Source organism: Suricata suricatta, chromosome 3 (genome assembly GCF_006229205.1).
Source record: "Suricata suricatta isolate VVHF042 chromosome 3, meerkat_22Aug2017_6uvM2_HiC, whole genome shotgun sequence".
NCBI classification, from domain to species: Eukaryota; Metazoa; Chordata; class Mammalia; order Carnivora; family Herpestidae; genus Suricata; species Suricata suricatta.
This window is the reverse complement of record NC_043702.1, coordinates 116,187,515-116,210,021: the sequence shown is the minus strand read 5'-3', so window position 1 is coordinate 116,210,021 and position 22,507 is coordinate 116,187,515. Positions and strand designations below refer to the sequence as shown.

At 43.7% G+C, this 22,507-nt stretch overlaps 1 protein-coding gene across 1 annotated transcript in view; it reads right to left on the bottom strand.

The window, feature by feature from the left end:
• ENAH (ENAH actin regulator) overlaps positions 1-22,507 on the bottom strand; it is a 117,032-nt gene that overhangs the window by 53,376 nt on the left and 41,149 nt on the right. Inside the window, 1 exon segment of the mRNA XM_029934918.1 lies at positions 6,559-6,724. Coding sequence (XP_029790778.1) covers positions 6,559-6,690 — 132 coding nt within the window. The 5' untranslated portion in view covers positions 6,691-6,724.

The window sequence follows — 22,507 nt, the reverse complement described above, 5'->3', positions numbered from 1 at the left end:
TTTATCGTTTTAACCTTCAGAGTTATATCTCCAATCCACCTGCAGGCAGTTTATGCCTCTGGTGTGAAGGAATGTTCGAGTTTCCTTCCCAATATGGCCATCTAATTGATTCAACATTGTCTATTAACTGCGCTTCACATTTGCTTTTTTCATAAATCAGGTGGCTAAACTGCTCTACTTCGTTCTACTGGCCAATATGCCCATCTCTGAGCCAAGAGAAGTGTGTCTGCCTTACCATAGCTTTCTCCCAAGCCATGGCCACCACTGGAGTGCTGTCCGCCTTACTCTGCACTTCACTGTTGCCGGGGCTGTCCTCAATCCTGTGTGCAGCCACGGCTCTGTATTCAGATGATTAATTCTGTGTTCTTTATGCCATCTGCCAGTCTCTGCTTTGAACTGGAGTGTTTGGTCCAGTCCACCTAATTACGTTTCATATAAATTTGGGTCTAAATCCATCCTAGCTTCTTCCAGAATTTATCATTATTACCCTTCTACGAGCTCACCAGTTACACCTGCTCCCACTGCTGTGCCAGCGGCAGCCCTAGAGATGCCAACAGGCACCAGAACATCACTGTCATGTTTATGCAACAGCTAATCACTTAGGATTTGCTCACATTTACACTTTGGCTGCATTTTATTCCTCTGCCCTCTCCAGGCTTTGTGAGGACACTTTCTGATCCTGAAGAACACACTTTAGAATTTCAAGTTCTTTCAATGCAGATCTCCTTGTGATGAATTCTCTCCATTTTTGTCGGAAAGTATCTTTAGTTCACCTTCATTTTTGAAGAGGATTTTTATTAGGTACAGGATTTGAAGGTGTCACTTGTTTTCTTAAAAGCCCAGTGTCTTCCAAATTTTTGCAGTTTCTGCTGAGAAGTCAGCTGACCACTCTCCGTCGCCTCAGCCATCTTGTCTCCACTGCCTGCTCACAGGCCTCACATTGCGAGGTGTGAGTGTCCAGTGTTTTCAACAGGATGGGTTTAGATGGTTTTCTTTGTATTTACCTACTTAAGGTCAACTGCATCTCTAAGTTGATGTTCTATTATCAACTTGAAAATTCTTGTTCATGATCTCCTCAGGTTTTCTTCTGCCCTATTCTCTCCTCTCCTGTGGGCCTCCAATTACGCATACAATCTTCACTATACTCGCTATGTTTCTCTTTCTCTCTTAATCCCCTTTACCTCTTTCACCCAAACCCCCCAACCCTGCCATTTATTCTCTAGATCTATGAGCCTATATCTATTTTCTGTGTGTTTTGTTTTTTAGATTCCACATGTAAATGAAATCCTACAGTATTTGCCTTTTACTCCATTTAGTAACGTACCCTCCAGTTCTATCCTGGTTGTTGCAAACAGCATAGTGCCCTTCTGTGTTCCTGGCGGAGTAATCCTATGTTGGTCATGTGTCCCAAATCCTCAGACCTAGGATTTGGCCCCAGAGACATGGCTGGGGTTAGGGTTCAAGCCTGGGAGAGGGTAGAGGTCTCTCCATCCACAGTGTGAAGACCTTTCCGGAAGGCTGAGTTGAAGGCAAGGGTCAGAGTTTGTGTTTAGGGACCACACTGAAGTTTGGGTTAAGATTAGATTTTCGCTCCGGGGTGTCTGGATGGCTCAGTAAAGTTTAGGCGTTCGACTTCGGCTCAGGTCATGATCTCACGGTTTGTGAGTTCGAGCCCCGTGTCGGGCTCTGTGCTGACAGCTCGGGGACTGGAGCCTGTTTCAGATTCTGTGTCTCCCTCTCTCTCTGCCCCTTCCCCTGCTCATGCTCTGTCTCTCTCTCAAAAATAAACATTAAAAAAAAAAATTAGATTTTTGCTCAGAATCATACTCTCCAGCTCCATCCGTGTCGCTGCACAGCACAGCGTCCTTCTGCGCTCCTGGCTGGGTAACACTCCCCTGTGTGCACACCGCATGTCTTCTCTGTCCGTTCACGTATCAGTGGACCCTGGGCTAGTTCCATGCTTCACCTACTATAAATACTGCTGCAATAAACTGAGGGTACACATGCCTTTTAGAATTAGTTTTGTTTCCCTATGTCTCTTAAGCTCTTTTTAGATGTCCATGTTTTTCTCTCTCAGAGTATCTTAGCTTCAGTCTGAATATTTTCTTCCATCTTCCAGTTTATGAATTCTTTTTAGTTGTTACTAATTTGTTGTAAAACTCCTCGGTGAACCGTCAATAGCAGTTCATCTTCAATTCTGGAATGTCCATCTGGTTCTTTTTTCAAGTTTCCAATTCTTGGCTGAAATTCTCAACCTTGTATTACTTCCGTGACTATATTAAGTATTACTTATTTTAAAACCAATTTCTGATAACTGAGCTAACTGGATTCCTGGTGGATCTGTTCTATTCCTGATCCTCTTGTCTCCTCATATGCCTGGCTATTTTGATCTAATGCCAGACGTGTGTATGGACAACTGTATGGACATTCTGCAGTCTATAATGATGCTCTTACTTTTCTAGGGAAGATTCATGTTTGCTTCTGGCAAGCAGCTAGGGAAACTAACAATCTGAAATCAACTTCATCCAACAGTGAACAAAGTGATTACAGGCTGGGTATCGGTTCCCATAAAGGCCAGTCTCATTCCGAGTCAAACCTCTTGCAGGGGATGCCGCTTCTGGGTCCCACATCATGGCCCGGGGATTACCAAGAAAACACCCCCCTCATTAGCGGGCCCTGACTTCGGATTTTTGTCCTGCTGGTCCCAGGAGTCTGCCACAGGCTCTGCTCAGTCCCCTCTTCCAAAACTGACACATGCCTTGGAGGTCTGGAAGCTGGGCTCACTTCTCTGGTTCTCACGTCTTCCAGATCATGGACCCAGAATTCGTCTTTGCATGTAGGCTCTCCAAACGAAGTTTTTTCCTTCTTAATGTTCTGTCCAACTGTTTTAGTTCCCACAGAGAAGCTCTATGTTACCTCATCCACCAATACCCAAACTTGAAATTATTCTTAAATGGCTTTATATAGTGCGTGTATATATATATATATGATGTATATAAAATAAAAACGACATTATACTAAGTGAAATAAACCAGACAAACTGACAAATACTGTCTCATTCCACTTATTTGAAATACCTATAATAATCAAACTCATTAAAAAAAAAAAAGAATGACGGCTGCATGGGACTAAGGAAGAGGAACCAGGGACTTACTGTTTAATGGGTTTGGGGTTTTTGTCTGGGAGGATGAAGAAGTTCTAGAGATGAACGGGGTGATGCTCAATAATGTGAGCACACTTAATGCTGCTGAACCCATACACTTAAAAATGGGTAACATGGAAAATTTCATGTTGTGTGCGTTTTACTGTAATTTTAAAAAGGATGGCCTGCTGTCGTGTTATGTTTCTAAGTATTGAGGTGGGAGCCACACTCAAGTCATTACCATAAAACTGTAAGTCTCATTTCAAGGTGGATCTGTACCCCTACTTGGTAAATGGTCTGAAAAGGTCAGGCAAAAAAAAGACAGCCTCATTCACTTTTTCAATTATTGAGTAACAGAACGTTAGGAGAAGGGGGGAAATGTTACTTAAATCACATTATGTCATCCCTGGTTCACTCTCTCCACTGAGAAATTTAACATGTTGGTTCAATTGCTTCACTCATTTTTAACTTTCAGGGACAGACAGTGCTGTACATCATGGCAACTTATTTATTGTATCAAGTAGGCTCCATATCCAACGTGGGGCTTGAACTCGCAGCCCTGAGATCAAGGGCGGCGCCCTCTACTGACCAAGCCAGAGGGCTATTCTCCACCCACAGGGAAAGCCTGTGTGTTCATGTGACACTCACTGCTTGCCGGAAGTCCGCTTGGGATGTTATCAGGCTTGGACCTGAGAATAATCCTCGGATTATTCTCTAGATGAATGGTGACGCTCTATCCTACACATGCTCACCCTCCCACCAGGCCCTAACAGAGCAAGCCGTGCCCTGAACATCTACTCTTCCTGGTCTTCTTGGTACCTGATCTCGGCTCTGAAGTTGTCCACACCCCTCTTCCCTGTCTCCTCCGCAAACTCATCCTTCTTGGACACCTCTCTGTGCTGCAAATGACACGTACTAGACTGAAACCGATCCCTGCACTCCTTCCCCACACTCTCTGCAGCCCGCTGCAGCCCTGAGCATGGTGCTCAGAACACTCAAAGCACCAAGTGTTAAGCCAAAAAAAAAAAAAAAAAGGAGTATTTTAATATGTAATATGTGTGCATTCAATTTTACAAATAAATGGTAGGTGATTTTTTTAAAATGGCTCTTTACTACAGAAAGTTTAGATATTGTTTAATAAATTACAGTAACAGGTTTCCACTTAGACTGATAATCATTCAAAAATCTAATAAGGTATTCTGGAAAACCAATTATTTATTAGATTTCTTCTTAGGTAATCACTTTTATTACTTTAAAGCAGTATCTTTATATAATTATACAGTTGACCTTCAAACAACAAAGCTTAACTGCATGGGTCCACTTACCCACGGACATTTCTCTACAACAGTCTTGTTTACAGTCCTGTAAATGTATGTTCTCTTCCTCATGATTTAATAACATTTCCTTTGCTCCAGCTTACTTTAAGAATAAAATGAGTAATACATATAAAATACAAAATATGTGTTCGTTGACTATGTTACTGGTAAGATTTCCAGAATAGGGGCGCCTGGGTGGTTCAATCGGTTAACCGTTCAACTTCAGCTCAGGTCATGATCTCATGGTCTGTGGGTTCAAGCCCCACGTCGGGCTCTGTGCTGACAGCTCAGAGCCTGGAGCCCGCTTCCGGTTCTGCGTCTCCCTCTCTCTGTGTCTGTCCCTCCCTGGCTCTCGCACGCGTGCGTGTACTCTCTCTCTCTCTCTGTCTCTCTCTCTCCCTTTCTCTCTCAAAACTAAACATTGTTTTTTAGATTTTGGGGATAGACTATTAACTATTGATAGTTAAGGTTATGACTGTGGGTCAGTGTTTCTATGTCTCTGTCAGTCTTGGTCAATTACATTTTTCTACAAAATGACCCATTTCTTGGCATAAAGCTGTCTGTCATACAGTTGATCTCCTTACTATAACTATGATACTTCTTTTCCAATCCTATTATTATTTGTAACTTTTCATGTTTTGTTTGATTTGGACAATTTTTCCACTCAATGAAATAGCTTTTGGGTTAATAATTTCTATTTATTTTTATTTAGTTAATTTCTCCTTATATTTTTAGTATTTCCCTCTGCTTTCTTTGGGTCTAGCTTGCCATTAGACCCTGTCCATCAGAAGGCAGCTTAAATGTACCACGGGCTTCTATATACTACATCCTGTCTCTCAAGTCTTTTATTTTCTAAACATATTTTACTCTTCATAATGATGTCATCTCAATGTCATGAATTTAGAAGTGTTTTAAGTTTCCAAACATTCTGGGGCACCATGGTGGCTCAGTCAGTTGAGCATCAACTCTTGGTTCTGGCTCAGGCCACGATCTCATGGTTTCTAACATAGAGCTCCATGTTGGGCTCTGTGATGATAGTGCTGAGCCTGCTTGGGATTCTCTCTCCCCTCCTCTCCCTGCCTCTCCCCGGCTGGCGCCCGCCCTCCCTCCCTCCCACTCCTCTCTTCCTCTCTCTCTCTCAAAATAAACAAACTTCAAAAAGGAAAGAAGAAAGAAAGATCCAAACTCCTTTGCGTCCTATGCTGATTGTGTGTGGCCTGGCATGGACCCCTACTCTGTGTAGACGGAGGTCTCCAAGCCCAACCTCCCATAGGCCCATGGCCACTACACATCTACAACAGACCTAAGTCTGTAGCTATTCACAGTCTGTAAGCGCCATCCTGAAACACAGGGCTGCAGCCCTAGACCCGGGGTTCCTAGTGAAAACCCAGGGACCAGCCTTTCCTTGGTAAAGGGCTCAGCCAGAAGTTTGTCCCATTTTTCCTGCATGTGTTTGACACTGGTTGATTCCACCATCTTACCAGAACCAAAAGTATTTCATAAATCTGTCCTTTATACACATTTGTGCTGCATTTTCCTCTATCTACTACTGCTCCTGGTCCATTAACGGCCAAGACATCACCTTTCTGAGAAATCCAGAGCAGGGAAATGGGAAAAGCTTAGCTTTCATCCCAGATGTGAAATTACAATAGCCTAACTATGTCATCAATCTTAAAACCTATGATGTTTCCATCATATATGAATTTACAATGTTTTATGAAATTACTAACACTTTCAACTCCCTCTTCTGTCCCCACACCTTTGGCAGGAAATGAATTCCTTAAATATACAACATTCTATTTAAGTGGTATTTCACACTTTCATTTGTCCTAAATTTACTTTAGATTCCCAAACCTAGCTAGCTGGAAGCCAGAAGATCTAATGAATGTTCATAATTTAAAGTCGTATTTGTATTTTTGTACAATTACCTCTAAACCCTCAACCACCCAAGGCGGAAAGGGCGGGAAGGCAACCCCATCCCCAGGTGTCGCACCCGGAGCAGGCTGACTGTGGCTGCAAAGAACTCCTTCAGTGGGCAGCTACTTTACGAGCCCTTCTGTAATTCTAACGACCTTCGCTAAGAAGGTGAGATCTCCTTACCTGATGGTCCTGAATCTTCCTGCCCACCACTCTGAACGTGTTGTTGCCTGTATGATGATATATGTGGACTCTGCTGAACCCCGTTGAGCCACCAGCTGGCACCCACTTCTTGTTGGCATCATCATAAACCATCACAGCAGCTCTTGCCTGACAGATACTCTGTTCACTGTAAAAAATAAAACATGCAAACTTAAGACATTTAGAATATGCAAAGTTTCCCATTCAGCTCTACACACCAGAGTGAGCCCACAATTAGTGCCTCACTGGCTGCTAGAACACCGGGGAACATGATGGAGGCTTCCTGCCTTGATGGGTAGAGCCTAACGGGGGAAAGAGACCAAAAACTAAAGTGTAATGAGGGACCTGGGGAGGTCAGGATCCACGAAGAGCACATAGACAAGAAACACAAGAAATGTTTTCTAACCTAATACACTGACTATCTAATACATTCATTAAACTGAACCCAATCACAGGAATAAATTAACCATCACTTATTCAACTGTATATATGTTTCTAAAACTGGTGACCTGGGACTACCCACTCTTTACTGGAAAGGTTATTTTTACCATCAGGCTTGCTGCAAGGCCTACGTAACAAAATCGGACAACTTCCGTCTGTTCCAGGAGATATGGCATGTCCACTAACCGTCAACGGATGACAATGTGACTTAAGTCCTTGATTCCCCTTGGGCAAGACAACATCCTATGTTTTAAATTCCTTCATTTAAACATGCAAAAGTAAAATGAGATAATTTCTAAAGATCCCTCTAGGTTTTAAATTCTAACCCTCATCAATAAACATTAAAGAAGAAAAGACTAATTTACAGGAAGGATCTTTAAATCTCAGCTTCGCTTCCATTATTTGTTACCAAGTAAGACTGATATACACGAATGTATAAATGTAGAGATGAATTTAATTTCCTATTATGCACTGGGTTCATCTTTGACATAGTCTATAGTACTACTGGAGGAAAAAGGGCTGTTTGAATTTTATTAATTCTTAACACATCTTATTTTTAAAAACTCAAATGCCAAGAGTGGGCAACAGAAGAAAATAGGTACATTATGCCAAACCAATTAAAACGACTCAATATCCACATCCAAGACTTAGCTGATGCTTAAAGTAGAGACCAGTGGTGATGTTCTCATGATCTGAACCAACCTTACCCTTAACAAAAGCACTGCCCGTTCTACTGGTTTTAGCCTCAAAGATTTTGAACAGTTATTAGTGTGGGTTCTTGGTCAATATCCTCAAAACTAAGTCACTCCCAGATCCTCCCCTCTTATTCACGCCTCTGCCCCATCCCTCGACAGCCTGTGCGTTACTGTTGTCATGTGACCTGATGACAGCGATCAGTGGAGACCCACCGGGGTGACAACACTGAGCAATATGGTTGCCTTGGGACAGCGAGGTCATCACTATTTCTACCTCTCCATCAGAGAGACTTTACAAAACCTAACTTATGACAATATATGTGCAGCACAAACACTGAAATAAAGTGGCACTAAATTTTTATGCTGCACTGAATTTTCTTGGTAAACGAGGTCTGGGAATAAAAACAAGTTAGTGACAAAAAGTGTGAATTATTTCTAAATGCCTAATTAAAGAGAATCTGTCAGCTCAAAAGTTGGAATCCTTTTACTTTTTTATAATTTTTTTGTTTTATCTATTTTTGAGAGAGAGAGACAGTGTGAGCAGGGGAAGGTCAGAGAGAGGGGGCGACTCAGAATCTGAAAACAGTCTACAGGTTCTGAGCTAACTGTCAGCACAGAGCCTGACGCAGGGCTCGAACCCACAAACCGCGAGATCATGACCTGGGCCGAAACCGGTCGCTCAACTGACTGAGCCACCCAGGTGCCCCTAAAAGTTGGAATCTCTTCATGGCTCACAACAGAAATACTTGTGAAGTGACAGCATTTACAGGGCCCTGTGCAAAGATTATAAGAAACAAGCTTAGGCAAAGTGCCCCTCTTTGTATATAATCTAAGAACAAATCTGATATTAATCGTGAATAACAAATCTGTAAATTAAAATTTTTTTCTAATGTTTTATTTATTTTTGAGAGAAAGAGAGAGAGACAGTGTGAGCAGGGGAGGGTCAGAGAGAGAGGGAGATGATAGAATCCGAAGCAGGCTCCAGGCTCTGAGCTAGCTAGCAGCACAGAACCTGACACGGGGCTCAAACCCACAAACTGTGAGATCATGACCTGAGCAGAAGCTGGTCACTCAACCGACTGAGCCACCCAGGTGCCCCACAAATCTATAAATTAATACAGAACAGTATTCTCCTGTTTTCAAAAATTAGTAGTTGAGGACCTATGTTTCCTAAGGTTCAAAATACACTGTCTCCCCAGAAATCCCAGTGGGATCGTATAAGCCAAAGCAATAAACCCCCATTTGCTGTAAATTAAGTCATTCCAAGCCTTAAGAAATTCTTTTATATATTTATTTCAAGAGATACATAGTGAGAAGGGGATGGGCAGAGAAGGAGGGAGAGCGAGATCCCCAAGCAGGCTCTGTGCTGACAGTGGGTTCAAACTCATGACTGTGAGATCATGACTTGAGACAAAATTAACCAACTAAGTCACCGAGGTGCTCCTCTACCCCAAATTTTTAAAATATACACAGGAAATATAAAAGCAAGAGATGCCCCCATGTTTTCCTCCCACTTTTCTTCCCCACTGCTCTAGAATGGGCTTCTGGAGACATTCCAAATCCTGAAGCACATAGTTAACCAAACAGCTTTGACTAATCCTTGATTAATTAGGACATATACAAACTACTTAGCAATTAAATGTCCGATCACTTCAATTTCCCTAGGAAAGCTATAACCACGGAAACAAAGACAAATGGACATAGTCAGGTAGCCTAGAACAAAAATAAAAAAATTAGTTGACTAGTTTTCTAAGGAAGATGAAAGGAAATCTTCAAAATGAAATGTCGAAAATACGAATCCAGCTCTAAACAAAGTCAAGAAGTACCAAGAGAAGCCAAGATTTAAGAGAAGAAAAAGAAATGGGTAACAGGAACACGGCCATGTGGCAAGCTGTAAGGGACAGGTTATGCGCCGTCGCACTAGAAGCCAGTGGGTGCTCAGGGAAGCCACGGCAAGGCCCAGACAAGAAGGTATGTCGCTGCCCGCTGGGGTTCCTGGTGACAAGTGCAAGCCCAATCTTTCCAGTTCCACTCCACAGCATCTGATGGCCCGTCCTCACTGGACACTCGTCTGTGCTATAATAAACATCACTTGGTCTCTCTCTGCGCCAGCTCCAGGCACAGGGCTCCCAACAGCCCTGTACTCTCCTGGGTGGTAAACAGGTCTCTGGTCTACTCATAAATAGCTCCATGCTTCAGGACAGAGGCTGACTGCCAGAAACACCAAGCCATGCTTAGAGGGCTGAAATTTTCAGTTCCAGCCCACCCCTCATGTCTGGGAAAGGTAAAGGGGCCAGAGATTGGTTTCACTCACCAATGAATGCCTACATGTGGGTGTATATACGAGCAATGGAGAACTGACAGAAACAGCTTACAGATTTTTCTGATAAGAATTTCCAGCTTTCTCTAGGATTTTTAGCTAAGAAAGCAACAAATAAACTTCCAAATTGCTGAAATTATATACATATGAGCAGTTTTTCAGGGAAAGTGAAATAGAAGGAAGGCAAGATTGAAGTATCACAGCTACTGAAAAGTCAAAAAGAAAAAAAATTAAGAAAATGAGTATCTCAACAAACGCACAGCAAAAGAGACAAAAATTTTATGACCCTTCTAATACCATTCTATCTGCATTATAGTAGGCCTCAAAAATAAACCCCTGGTCAAAGGCTTCAACATTCTGAGTCAGTAAAGGAACTGTGCACAAGATTAAATTAGTAAATTACTAAGCTATAATTTTGTGAAGATCAACTAAATTAGTTATAAATAAAAACTTCAGGGGTGTCTGGGTGGCTCAGTCGTCTAAGCGTCCAACTTTGGCGCAGGTCATGATCTCGTGGTTCATTAGTTACAGCCCCCTTATTGGGCTCTGTGCTGACAGCTCAGAGCCTGGAGCCTGCTTCAGATTCTGTGTCTCCCTCTTTCTGTCTCTTTCTGTCTCTTTCAAAAATAAATAAACTTAAAAAAAATTTTTTTAACTTCATTTTATGACCAAACACAGTTGGTATACACAATTATGGTTCATCTTCCTAATATTAATTTGGGTATTTAAGTTTTTTATGTTTATTATTGAGACAGAGAAAAACAGAGCATGCATGAGTGGGGGAAGGACAGAAAGAGAGGGAGACACAAAATCCGAAGTCAGCACAGAACCCAACATGGGTTCAAACCCACAAACCATGAGATCATGACCTGAGCTGGAGTCAGTCACTTAACCGACTGAGCGACCCAGGTGCCCCAATTCTGGTATTTTAAAATGAAGCACAGCATTAGAAGGCTAGAGAGAGCTGACATACTATATTACAATTTTGTGGCTTCACTGGGTAATTCATTTCTGAATATAGCCCAGTTTCTGTGACAAAACTATGTGATGGCAGAGAACGCATGCCAAATCCTATTCTCCTGGGTTCCAGGGTTTAACTAGCAGACTGAGGACTGCGGGGTTACTCTCCGATACACCGCTTACTGAGGTTGCAATAAAGCCCAAGCTTTGAAAACAGCAACTTCTCTAAGACATCACTCATTCATTAACTTGTCAATAAAGCACGATTATGACAGTGCCTAGCACACAGTAGGCGCTCCGAGTGCTTATTCAGTGCAGTTTCACCCAACAAAATCCTACTCCTCAAGGTCTAAATCAAGCATCATCCCTTCTGTGAAGTGTTTCTGGGGCCCCAATGCCATAGTTAATTCCCCGCCCGCTCCCCCCACCCCCAGCTGCCGTAGCATTCAGTAATCTTCCAACAAGGAGGACTCTCTGAGATGTTTGAGCCACAAGAGAGGGCTGGGATTTTACTCGAGGGCTTTAGGCCCAAAGTGATTTCCATTTTAAAAGCAGACTCAAGCTACCATGTAGAGAAAGGGTTCAAGAAGGTGACAGGTACCCCAGAAGCTCAGGCTGGCATGAAGACCAGTGTGCACTGTGCACGTGGGCAGTGTGGGGAGACGTGAGGAGGGCAGCATGTGGACCCAGGCTGGCAGCACACAAGAAGGAGTCTGCAGCTAGGTGACGGCGGGTCGGGGACCAGCAGAGGCAGGAAGAAATAATGGACGACACCTAGCAGTTTACTGATAAGAAGCATGTGGCACAACGAGGTGTGCATATCACTGAAAGTCATGTTCCCGATTCGCTTTTTATTTTTACACACATATAAACGTGCCTTCTACACCCCTAAAATCCCCGATATGCAACACAGAGCCTAACCCGAGGCAAACCACCAGTCTGTACAACCACCTCTATGATACAACCAACCTCTTAGAGGAAAAGGATTAGCACCTGATCTGCTGTAATAAGGAGTTGTCCCATGAACTAAGATGACAAAAATTTGGAAGATAAAATATTAAAAGAGAAATTACCCCCCAAAATTGCAAATTTTTAAGACAGGATTTCCCATCTTCTGCTCTGATTTCAGTATTTTTGCTCAAGCCTGCAATATTATAACATTTCAAGCATTAAAGAGGCCGAGAGTCAAGCAATATTGGATTTCAATTCAGTTCCACAAACCCGTTCACACCTGTACCGCCCAGCTCCCGGGCCACAGAGTGCAGAAGTACGAAGGAGCCAGGCTGTCTCAGTTATAAAAGACCACGCACTGCGGCTGGAAGAGTACCTGTGTGGACTCAGGCATCAGCAGAATCACAAACAGAGTGCTCTTTCTCTCGGCTCCCCACTCCAGGATCCAGCCACCCTGCAAACCCAGGGATCACTCCAGAATCCTCCCTACCCTTCATCTGCCCAGGCACTCAACTAGGCACCAAGGCCTGTCAATTCTACTTCCTCATGAACTTCTAAACCCATGAGCCCCCTTGCTCACAGTGCTCTCCCCAACTTCTCGGCCATCCCCTAACTGGCATTCCTATCTGCAATCTCACTCCCTCCTCCCAACGCTTCTACATGGGCATTTTCTAAGTGAGGCCTGATGTCACTCTTCAGGTTAAGACATTCCAAGGACTCATTTCAGGACAGACTCTGGTTTCCTAACGTGGCAGACAAGGCCCATGGTGATTTGGCCTGTGCTCCTCAACATCCTTTCATTGTCTCAAATTGTATGGAGGGCGCCTGGGAGGCTCAGTCAGTTAAGCATCGACTCCTGATTTTGGCTCAGGTCATGATTTCAAGGTTTGTGAGTTCGAGCCCCACATCTGGCTCTGCTGCAGGCACCACCCCACCACCCTAGTGCTGGGGGCACATCTGTGTTCACAACAGGGCCCCCCCCAACAGCACCGTGGCCATGATGCCACCCTTGTCCATATATCCACACCCTACACCTGCCTGTCTGGCTACCGACCTGCACAATCCCTCTTCCCAAATATGTTCTGCCTAATACTCAGTTGGCCCTCCAATTTTAGACACGAGTGTCACATCCTCTTGAAGGTCCTTCCTGCCCCCCACAAAGGAACTCACTTATGCTGTTCTCACAACCCACTATGTGCACCACCTCTCCACTAACATCATGCTAAACCCCTGAGGGCAGGCATGGTATCCTATCATCACTTCTAGTAAAAATCTGTTAAAAACAGTGATTTGAAAAAAAGTGGCAGACAGTAACTGAAAAAAGTTAAAAGAAACGTAAGCTTTGGTAAGAACCCCTAAGTTATGCCCGAGAAGCCAGAGCTGGGCGGCTCCCCGCAGCCCACTCTCTTCTCCCAGCAGTTGTCTTGTGTCCTCAGTAAGAGACAGCTGTGTCTGTGCCCAAATGTATCCATTTCAACAACCGATTAGGCTGCTACTGTGCGAGTTCCTATCAAATTAGGTTGAGTGTTCTGGAAAGTCTCTAACAAGGGCTGAGTCACTGAACACTGTGAGGCATGTTATCAAGGGTGGAGCGGTCGCCCCAGTCTGGCAGGGTCTGCATTCAGAATACTTCGCATGCACTCCAGTTCTCTCTCCATCTTCACCTTCGAGAAACCAAAGCTGAAACTCACGACAGAACACAAGCATGCCTTAGGAAAGAAAAATAATGCAGAATTCTCACCATCAGACCAACATGAAAAGCTTAATAGAAAAAGGCTACAGAACTAACATGTACGTTATAAAATAGACTAAAATGTTTAAAGGCACAAATCATTTTTAAAGACACCCAACTTTAATTCGGTTACCCAACCATTACCATTACCATTACCACCACCACCAGGGCAGGTCATGCTGGGCTCCAGGGCTTAGGGCACAGTTAGGAAATGCTAAATAAGCTTTTCTCCTTCATAAGAAACTTGCTAAGATTCAGGCGGACTGCTAGTAACAGTCAAGTGCCACTGTCACAGCTATGACATTGAGGGACACATGAGAAATGTGAATGCTGATGACAGACAGAGACAGAATAAGGGCAGCAATCTGTTTTCTGCAAGGCAAGAGAACCATCTGGGAGGCAGCAGTAGAAAGAACATGTAGAAAGGCAAACCCTCCCGTGAAGACTTCAAAGGCACACACCACTCCGAGAAATGCTAAGGTTAAAAAAGCAAGTAGAAATACCAATGTGTCACTACTAAATCCTTGATTCCACAACACGTGGGAAGTACAAACACAATCTAGTGTAGTAACTGATCCACAGTCACCAAAGAAAATGATCAGTACATCTAAAGCAAGATAGCATGTTTCAGAAAATGTTTGAGAAATTTGTTGGGTATTCCTGTAGGATGAAAAAAAAAATCTCTTAAAATAGGGAGAAATCATTAGGTTGGGTAAAATGTAGAAAAAGTACCTCAAAGGGGGCACTTACTACATGCAGTCACGCATTTTCAGGACTAACGAGGATAGTCTCTATAACCCCCTTTATGTACTACTTGGCTTTCACCATGAACACCTCCTACTTGAAATAAGTATAGAATCTGCAAAATTCTACACATGTGACAACAGAAAGAGCTCGACTCTAGCAACGACACACCTGGAAAGGGAGGAGCACAAAGCAAAGTGCAAAGGCACAGGTGAGATGCTTTCAGGAGCACGAGTGAGGACAGTGAGGAGAACACGAGGACAGGAGTTAACAGGAGTTTGTGTGGAGAGAAGATAACAGGGTCACGCTGGGCAGGAAGCAGCAGGAGCAGTGAGATGACGGGAGCCTCTGGGGAACCACCCAGAGGGGGCACGGCCTCACCGCAAAGGAGCAGAGGTAAACTCAAGCCCCACCGCCTTTCCTGGGGCACCCACGAAGGCTAGCTAACAAAAGTAAAAGTAAAGCAAATGTTTTGTTTTCTTCTTTTTATCACGGGAGAGGGGGCAGAGAGAGAGAGAGAGAGAGAGACAGAGACAGAGAGACAGAGAGGATCTCAAGCAGGCTCTCAAGCCCAACATGGGGCTTGATCCCACAACCCTGAGATCATGACCTGAGTCAAAATCAAGAGTCAGACGCTTAACTGACTGAACCACCCAGGCACCCCAAGCCAATGCTATTTTTTAAAAAATACCAAAACCAACCACGTCAGAAGACTGCACTCTACAAGTATCCACAGACAAATTTATTTTCAGAGCCTATGTTTTAACATATGACTTAACTGCATGCACAAAATCCTAACAAAATCAATGAGGGAAAACGTATTAACAGGCTACCGTCCATCGTGCCTCATGCAGACTGACACAGCCCCTCTAGAAGTCACAGGACGGGGCGCCCAGGGACCAGCTGGGTGAGTGTCCCACTTTGGCTCAGGTCAGCATCTCATGGCTTGTGAGTTCAAGTCCCACACAAAGTCCATTTGGGATCCCGTCCCCTCCCCACTCCCACTTGTGTGCGCTTGCTCGCTCTCACTCCCCCCCCCAAAATAAATAAAACTTTTAAAAAATAAGAATAAAAAAAATAATGAAAGTCATAGTCATAAGAATCCAAATCTCCTGACATTATTGAAGACCTAAAACCCAGAGACAATTCAGTGACACAGCATTTAATTATTGAACCAGTGTTGTGAAGAGCATGATGCTAACAAAAATACAGATGTATAAATACACCACTAAGTGCCACACACTATTCTGTGTACTTTGCCTTTATTAATCCACTTATTTGCCAACCTTCTTTGGTAGGTATTCATCAATATCCCCATTTTACAGAAGGAAATTGAGACAGAAAGGGGATTCAGAGCATCCAGTCTGCTTCAGAGTTGGACTGATGACCACTCTACTTGAATAACAGTCTACCTTTCAATTCTGTTAGCTCCACAAAACTGCCTCCTCAAAGTTTTCTACTGTTTCCCCATTACACTTCATGTAACATTTCACTTGCAGCCAAGGGATGGGCATCCATATACAATGGACCCTTGACTACATGGGTTTCAACTGTGTGGGGATTTTTTGATAGATGAGGATCGTCCTGTAAATGTATTTTCTCTTCCTTATGATTCCCCTAACATTTCCTTCTCTCTAGCTTACTTTGTGGTAAGAATATAGCATATAACACATATAACATACAATATACATGCTGATCAACTGTTCACATCATTGGTCAGGCTTCCCTGTCAACAGTAGGTAGTTTTTTGGAGTCAGAAGTTATACATGGATTTTTGACAGCGCTAGGGTCAGTGCCCCTAACCCCTGTGCTGTTCAAGGTCAATTATACACACAATGGAATATTACTTACTCTTAAAAAGGAATGAAATCCTGACACACGCTAACATAGATGAACCTTGAAGACATCATGCTGAGTGAAATAAGTGAGACACAAAACGGCAAATACTGGGTGACTCCATTTACACAGTCAAATTCAGAGAAAGGAGAACAGTGGTTGCCAGGGGCTGCAGGGAGGGACTGATTATTCAATGGGCCAAAGTCCAGTTTGGGATGATGACCAAGCTCTGGAGATGGGTGGCAGTGATGGGTACATAAGAATATGAATATGCATAAGGCCACTGAACTGTACACCTAAAAATGACGAAAATAGTAAATTCAGTTATATATATTTTACTACAATGAAAAATATACACATAATAGCTTTAAATATTAAGAAAATATAAGAAAATATTTTTTAATGTTTATTTATTTTTGAGAGAGAGACAGAGTAGGAGTGGGAGAGGGTCAGAGAGAGAGGGAGACTCAGAATCAGAAGCAGGCTCCAGGCTCTGAGCTTTCAGCACAGAGCCCAACACAGGACTCGAACCCACAGACTATGAGATCATGACCTGAGCTGAAATCCTGGCAACTCAACCGACTGAGCCACCCAGGCACCCCATAAGAAAGTATTTTTGTCCATCAAAGAACAAAACTATGTTAACCTCACTTGCATTTGGTTAAAGGCTGTATCTTAAATCAAGATTTAAAAACTTAATTTTACTAGAGAAAACATAACATTTTCTAGAACTAATCTAACTTGTTATAATAAAAATTTTAAGTTTTGTTATGTTCCTTTATTTGAGATACTCTACTACTCCGACTTGTTTCTAAGACATCTCTTTGGGTTGTTACTGACAACTACTCCTTCCTTGTTCTTAACTTTGGCTTTAAAATCTCTCACTCCTGTACATTTTTTGCCACTGCATACGCTATCTTCTTCCCTTCCCGGCCCCGACAACAACTAGAAAGCGGGTTCCCAAGGACCCTACCCACCTCGTACTCATGCCATCATGTAATCTCCCACTGTATGGGAGCAGGACCCAGGTACCTGCTTCTATTCTACAGCATAAAAGTTATGGAATATCACTTCCAAGGTTAATTTACAAAGACAGTGGCTTCCACTTGCAGGAAAAGGCCCACATGACAAGGCTGCCTGTCAGAAAGGAACTGACCCTGCCTCAGTCCAAGAGCTCACAAGCAACCGAATCTAACCAATAACTCTGAGAACAAGCCTGGAAACAGGTCCCCCAGGGGTGACCTTGGCTGGGTGGGCAGCCCTGGCCAGCATCATGACAGCACTTGTTGAGAAAGCCATACTCAGATTCCCGATTCACAGAAACCGTGTGGTAAGAAATGTGTGTTGTTTTAAACCACTAAGTTTTACTGTAATTTTATTGCACGGCTATAAATTGCTTTGCCACCTGGACCGATACCCTCTCATCTGTCCCTAAGACCTTAAACTTTTTTTCCTCCATTATATTAGTTTCAGGTGTACACAGAATGATTCAGTGTGTGTGTGTATTGTGAAAATGATGACAATAAATCTAGTTGACATTCATCATCGTACACACTTAAAAATATTTTTTCTTGTGATGAGAACTCGTAAGGTCTGTACTTAACACACAACACAGCACTGCAATGAGATTCCTTGGTGACATCATGCTCCATACGCCCCGTGGCACTTAGTATGGGACCAACACGCAGGGTGCATGTTCTCTAGCTAGCCATCCAACTTTTTGAATTGAACTTGCAGTTTCAAAGATCAATTCCCGAGATACTAAAACCTCATTAACAGCGTGAGAGTTAACAACAAGTTAGAAACGTTTAGAAACCGTCACAGAAGGGGGAAATACGTGGAAACACTTCCCTCAGCAACATATGCCTTCGCTCTCTTCGCTCTGCTGGCAAACCCTCCCGTTAACCAAGTTTCCTCAGAACCACTGATGAGACAATCCGGTTTCCTGGGGGCTGCCTCCCATTTCTCTCACCGGGTCATGCAGCAAAGCAGCCACAGTGTTTCCAAGCACCGCTTGAGTTAGAAATAGCAAGGGGCGTGCCCAGCTAGCTCAGTCAGTAGAAAAAGTAACTCTTGATCTCAGGGTTGTGAGTTAAAGCCCCACGCTGGGTGTAAGATTACTTAGAAAAATAAAATCTTTTAAAAATGTTTTATAAATACCAATATGGCTGATTTTAGCTATAAAGACACCGGACAGAACCAGTAGTAAGTAGTAGAAGTAAAAACAGGTGTGGGGCAGGGGAGGCTGGGGGCTCACTTATAGCCTTTATATTCTCACTCTAGAAGGTTATTAATCTCCTGAAGTAATAATTCAGTGACCATGTGTGACAACAAAGCAAAAGACAAGTACCACATAAGATTAAAAGAAAAAAACTGAAGAATACTGTAGGATCTCAACCTCCCCCCCCAAAAACAGTCTATGCCAGGAGGGTTCTGCTGCTGGCCAAGGAATGGCCACGTGAGCTTCTTTCCAAATGACCCTCCCATAGATAAAACTAAAATGGGTAAAACGTACTGAACACCTATCTGAAAGTGCTGAAGAATGACCGGAAGGCAATCAGCACTGGTACCAAAGAGGATTTTACAGGCTCAGCCTGAGGACAAGCAGAGTCTGCGCTAAGAGCAGACCAGCCCCAACAAGAAACCCCGTCTTTCTAGCTTTAAGAACCACAGATAACGCTGAGGGCAATCCAAGATGCCAGAGAAGTGGAGGATAATTCTAAGGGAACAAAGTGGGAGGTGAGGGGGGCGGGGCCTAAACCTCCTGGTGACCCCAAAAGTGACACATGTGCAGCACTTTCTGAGCAACCTCACCAAGGCTGAAAGACAAACTGAAACATGAGCGGCTGCCGCCTGCTCTAATAAGGTTACCACCAGTCTGCAGAGCTCTGTGATGCAAGTCAGGGGCTCCAGGCACATCACCAACCAGGCCCCTAATTCAATGAAATACTCAGCAGCCTCAAGAGAAGAGACAGACACCAGGGACACCTGGGTGGCTCAGTCGGTTGAGGGTCTGGCTTCAGCTCAGGTCATGATCTCACGGTTCGTGGGTTCGAGCCCCGCGTCGGGCTCTGTGCTGACAGCTAGCTCAGAGCCTGAAGCCTGCTTCAGATTCTGTGTCTCCCTCTCTCTCTGACCCTCCCCTGATCGCACTATCTCTGTCTCTCAAAAATAAATAAAAAGCATTAAAAAGAGAGAGAGGGAGAGAGGAGATAGACACCAGAGCGCGGCCTAAAGGTGAAGGGGGGCAGTGTTGTGCTGACAGCAGCTACCATCTCCATGTTCAATGACAGAAAATGAAATGTGCTTATAATGAAAAGACAGAAATTAACAGCAGAGAAATTTTTAAATACCAAATGAAATCTCCACTATTGAAAAGATGTATTTTTCCTTATTATGAAGATTAAAATTCTCTGGATGGCCTTAACAGAATGGAGACAGCATGGGAAAGAATTGATGAACTTTACCATGTATTAAGAGAAATTATCCAATCTAAAGATGAAAGAGAAAAGATGGAGAAAAAGAGAAACCTGTAGGGCGGTACCAGCAGGTATAACGTACATGCAAAAAGAATCTGGGACCAAAACAAAAACAAGCATAAAAGACATGGAGATAACCACAGGCAGGCATATCGTAGCCCAGGATGAAGAGAAATGCTTGAAACACCAGGAAAAAATGAAACATTATATATCATTCAGATGACCACAGACTTCTCTCCAGAAACAACTGGGAACAGAGGACAGAAAAACCCGAATGACAATCCATGTCTCACATGACCAAAAAAATTAATTCAAGGTGTATCATCAACTTAAACATACAAGCTAAACACAGAAAGGTTTTGGACAGAAACAGGAGAATGTCCCGTGAATTGGGGACAGGCAACGTTTCAGCAAAAGCCATGGAAGATAAAAGTGGGTAAGTTAAAATTTACTCTCATCCAGACACACACTTTAAGAAAATGCACATGTGTGGACATTAACTAGATCTCAGTAAAACTTCACGGAGAGAGAAAGAAAGGAGGGAGGGAGGAAAGGAGACCACAGACAAGCAGGGCTCCAGAGGAGGAAAAAAACGGCAGAACAGAAATCTGACATGGATCCAGGTTCTATTTTTTAAACTCCTGCAACTAAATACAGATCCTCCACCCACTTACGATGGGATGAGGTCACTACATCCTGATCATCATATTTTTAGGTCGAAATGCACTTAACACACTTACCCTACCACACATCCTGCGTGGCCCCGCCCACCACACACTCACACTAGACTGCAGGTGGGCCAGTTCCTCCAACACACAGCCTGTTTTACAAGAAAGCGTTGGGCATCTCACGTAGTTTACTGAACGGCATACAGAAAGTGAGCCCAGTGCAGTTGTGTCCGTTGTTCACCCCGAGACGGCGTGGCTGCAGGGCAGCACGGCTCTGGGCCATGGCCCAGCGTCGCCAGAGTGCGGCCCTGCACACTGTTCTCCTGGGCAAAGATCAAAGCTGCGAGTCTGGTTTTGAGCCACTGGAAAGCCAGAAGTCCTCAGTTGAACCACTGGAAGTGAGGAACTGTCTGCCATTAAGGACAGACAAAAAAGTATTTGGCAAATAATTTGAACAGATGCCACAAAACATGATATGTAAATGGTCAGGAAATCCACAGAAGAGGGCTACACGCCATTAATCCTCAGGGAAACACAAAAGGAAATCACGATGAGATGCCACTGCTCACCCACCTGACGCGGCACAGCCGCGGCCTTCGCACACACGGCTGAGGGCAGCATGAATGCCTTGGGAGTGCCGAAAAGCTACGCGGCACTTGCTCAGAGAACTAAACATGCATCTACCCCGTGACCCTTCGATCCCAATGCAGGGTGACACCAAGACCTGGGAAGGGCCCAGGTGTCCAGCCAGAGGAAAACAGTAACTGTGGTGCGTTCAGACACTGCTGCATTGCCGAGCAAGAAACGTGGCCTGACTCCCGCACCACCGCAGGTGAGCAGCACGCGCATCTGCTGTGAAGGACTCACATGCGGAGATGCGTGGTGGGGCGCTAACAAACGGAGCTCTGGAGCAGGAAACGCTGTCAAAAGCAGGAAAAAATCAAAACCGCGGTTACCCGTGCGGGGGAGGGACGAAAGTGTGGACTCTGCCCCCTGCCCCCCAGAATGTTCTGCATCTGTCAAAACTCTCCTAATGGTTTGTTTTGTCACAAGAGGAAGAACAACATTACTGGACCCTGGTTCGTGACATGCATACTGAAGTACTTAAACAGTGCACTAGCCACTATGTTTACTTCTTTGACATACGTCTAAATAATTTACACACACACACACACACACACACACACACACAGAGATAGATATGTGATAGTGAACAGACAGGGGGCTGCCCGAGGCAGGGGGTTAGGAGGAATGAGGTATGCGGGGGTCAAAAGGTACAGACCTGCAGTCATAAAGCAGCCCCAGCAAGGCAAACACAGTTAGTAATCGTGTATCATGCACCTGAACGCCAGCAAGACAGGAGACCTTCAAGTTCTCATCACAAGAAAAAAATACTTGTCATTGTGTGTAGTGGTAGATGTTAACTAGACTTCATCTGGTGATCATTTCACAGTATAAACATCTATCAAATCATCATATGCTGTACATGTGAAACCAGCATGTCAATTATACCTCAACTAAAGAAGAAAAAATATATAACCACACACAAAATTTTTCTTCACATTTGTGCCAAAATCCAGTAAGCATATAAATTTCATACCGCTGAAATTAAAACTGAACCATTAAAATTAAAGAAACATTAACGATGGAATCTGGATTGTGGGCGAACATATTTTCACTGAATAATTCTTTCCACTGTTCTGTATGTTTGAAATCGCTCACGACAAACTGTGGGAAGGGGGCTGACCCAGTGCTCATGCCTGTGCAGCATTCTCTGTGAAGGAGCTAATTATAAACACACTTCACACCCGTAATGAAAATTATGTGACACAGTGCATTTTAGAATCTTTGTTAATAAGAAAAAACAAAAGACTGGCATGCTTTATTTCTCCATATCCATTCAAATAAGAATTCTAAAAGTTTTAAATTGAATCAGTTTAAAAACAACATGTAGATGAAAGTAGTCTGGCAGCAGGATAGTGACTGGCCCCTCCCCTGTTCTCACCACACACACCCACCCATAGTGACAGATTCAGCAGGAGCTGAGTAAGTGCCACACAGGTATTTACAACCCATCTTCTCTCCGCAGCTCCAAACCCACAGGG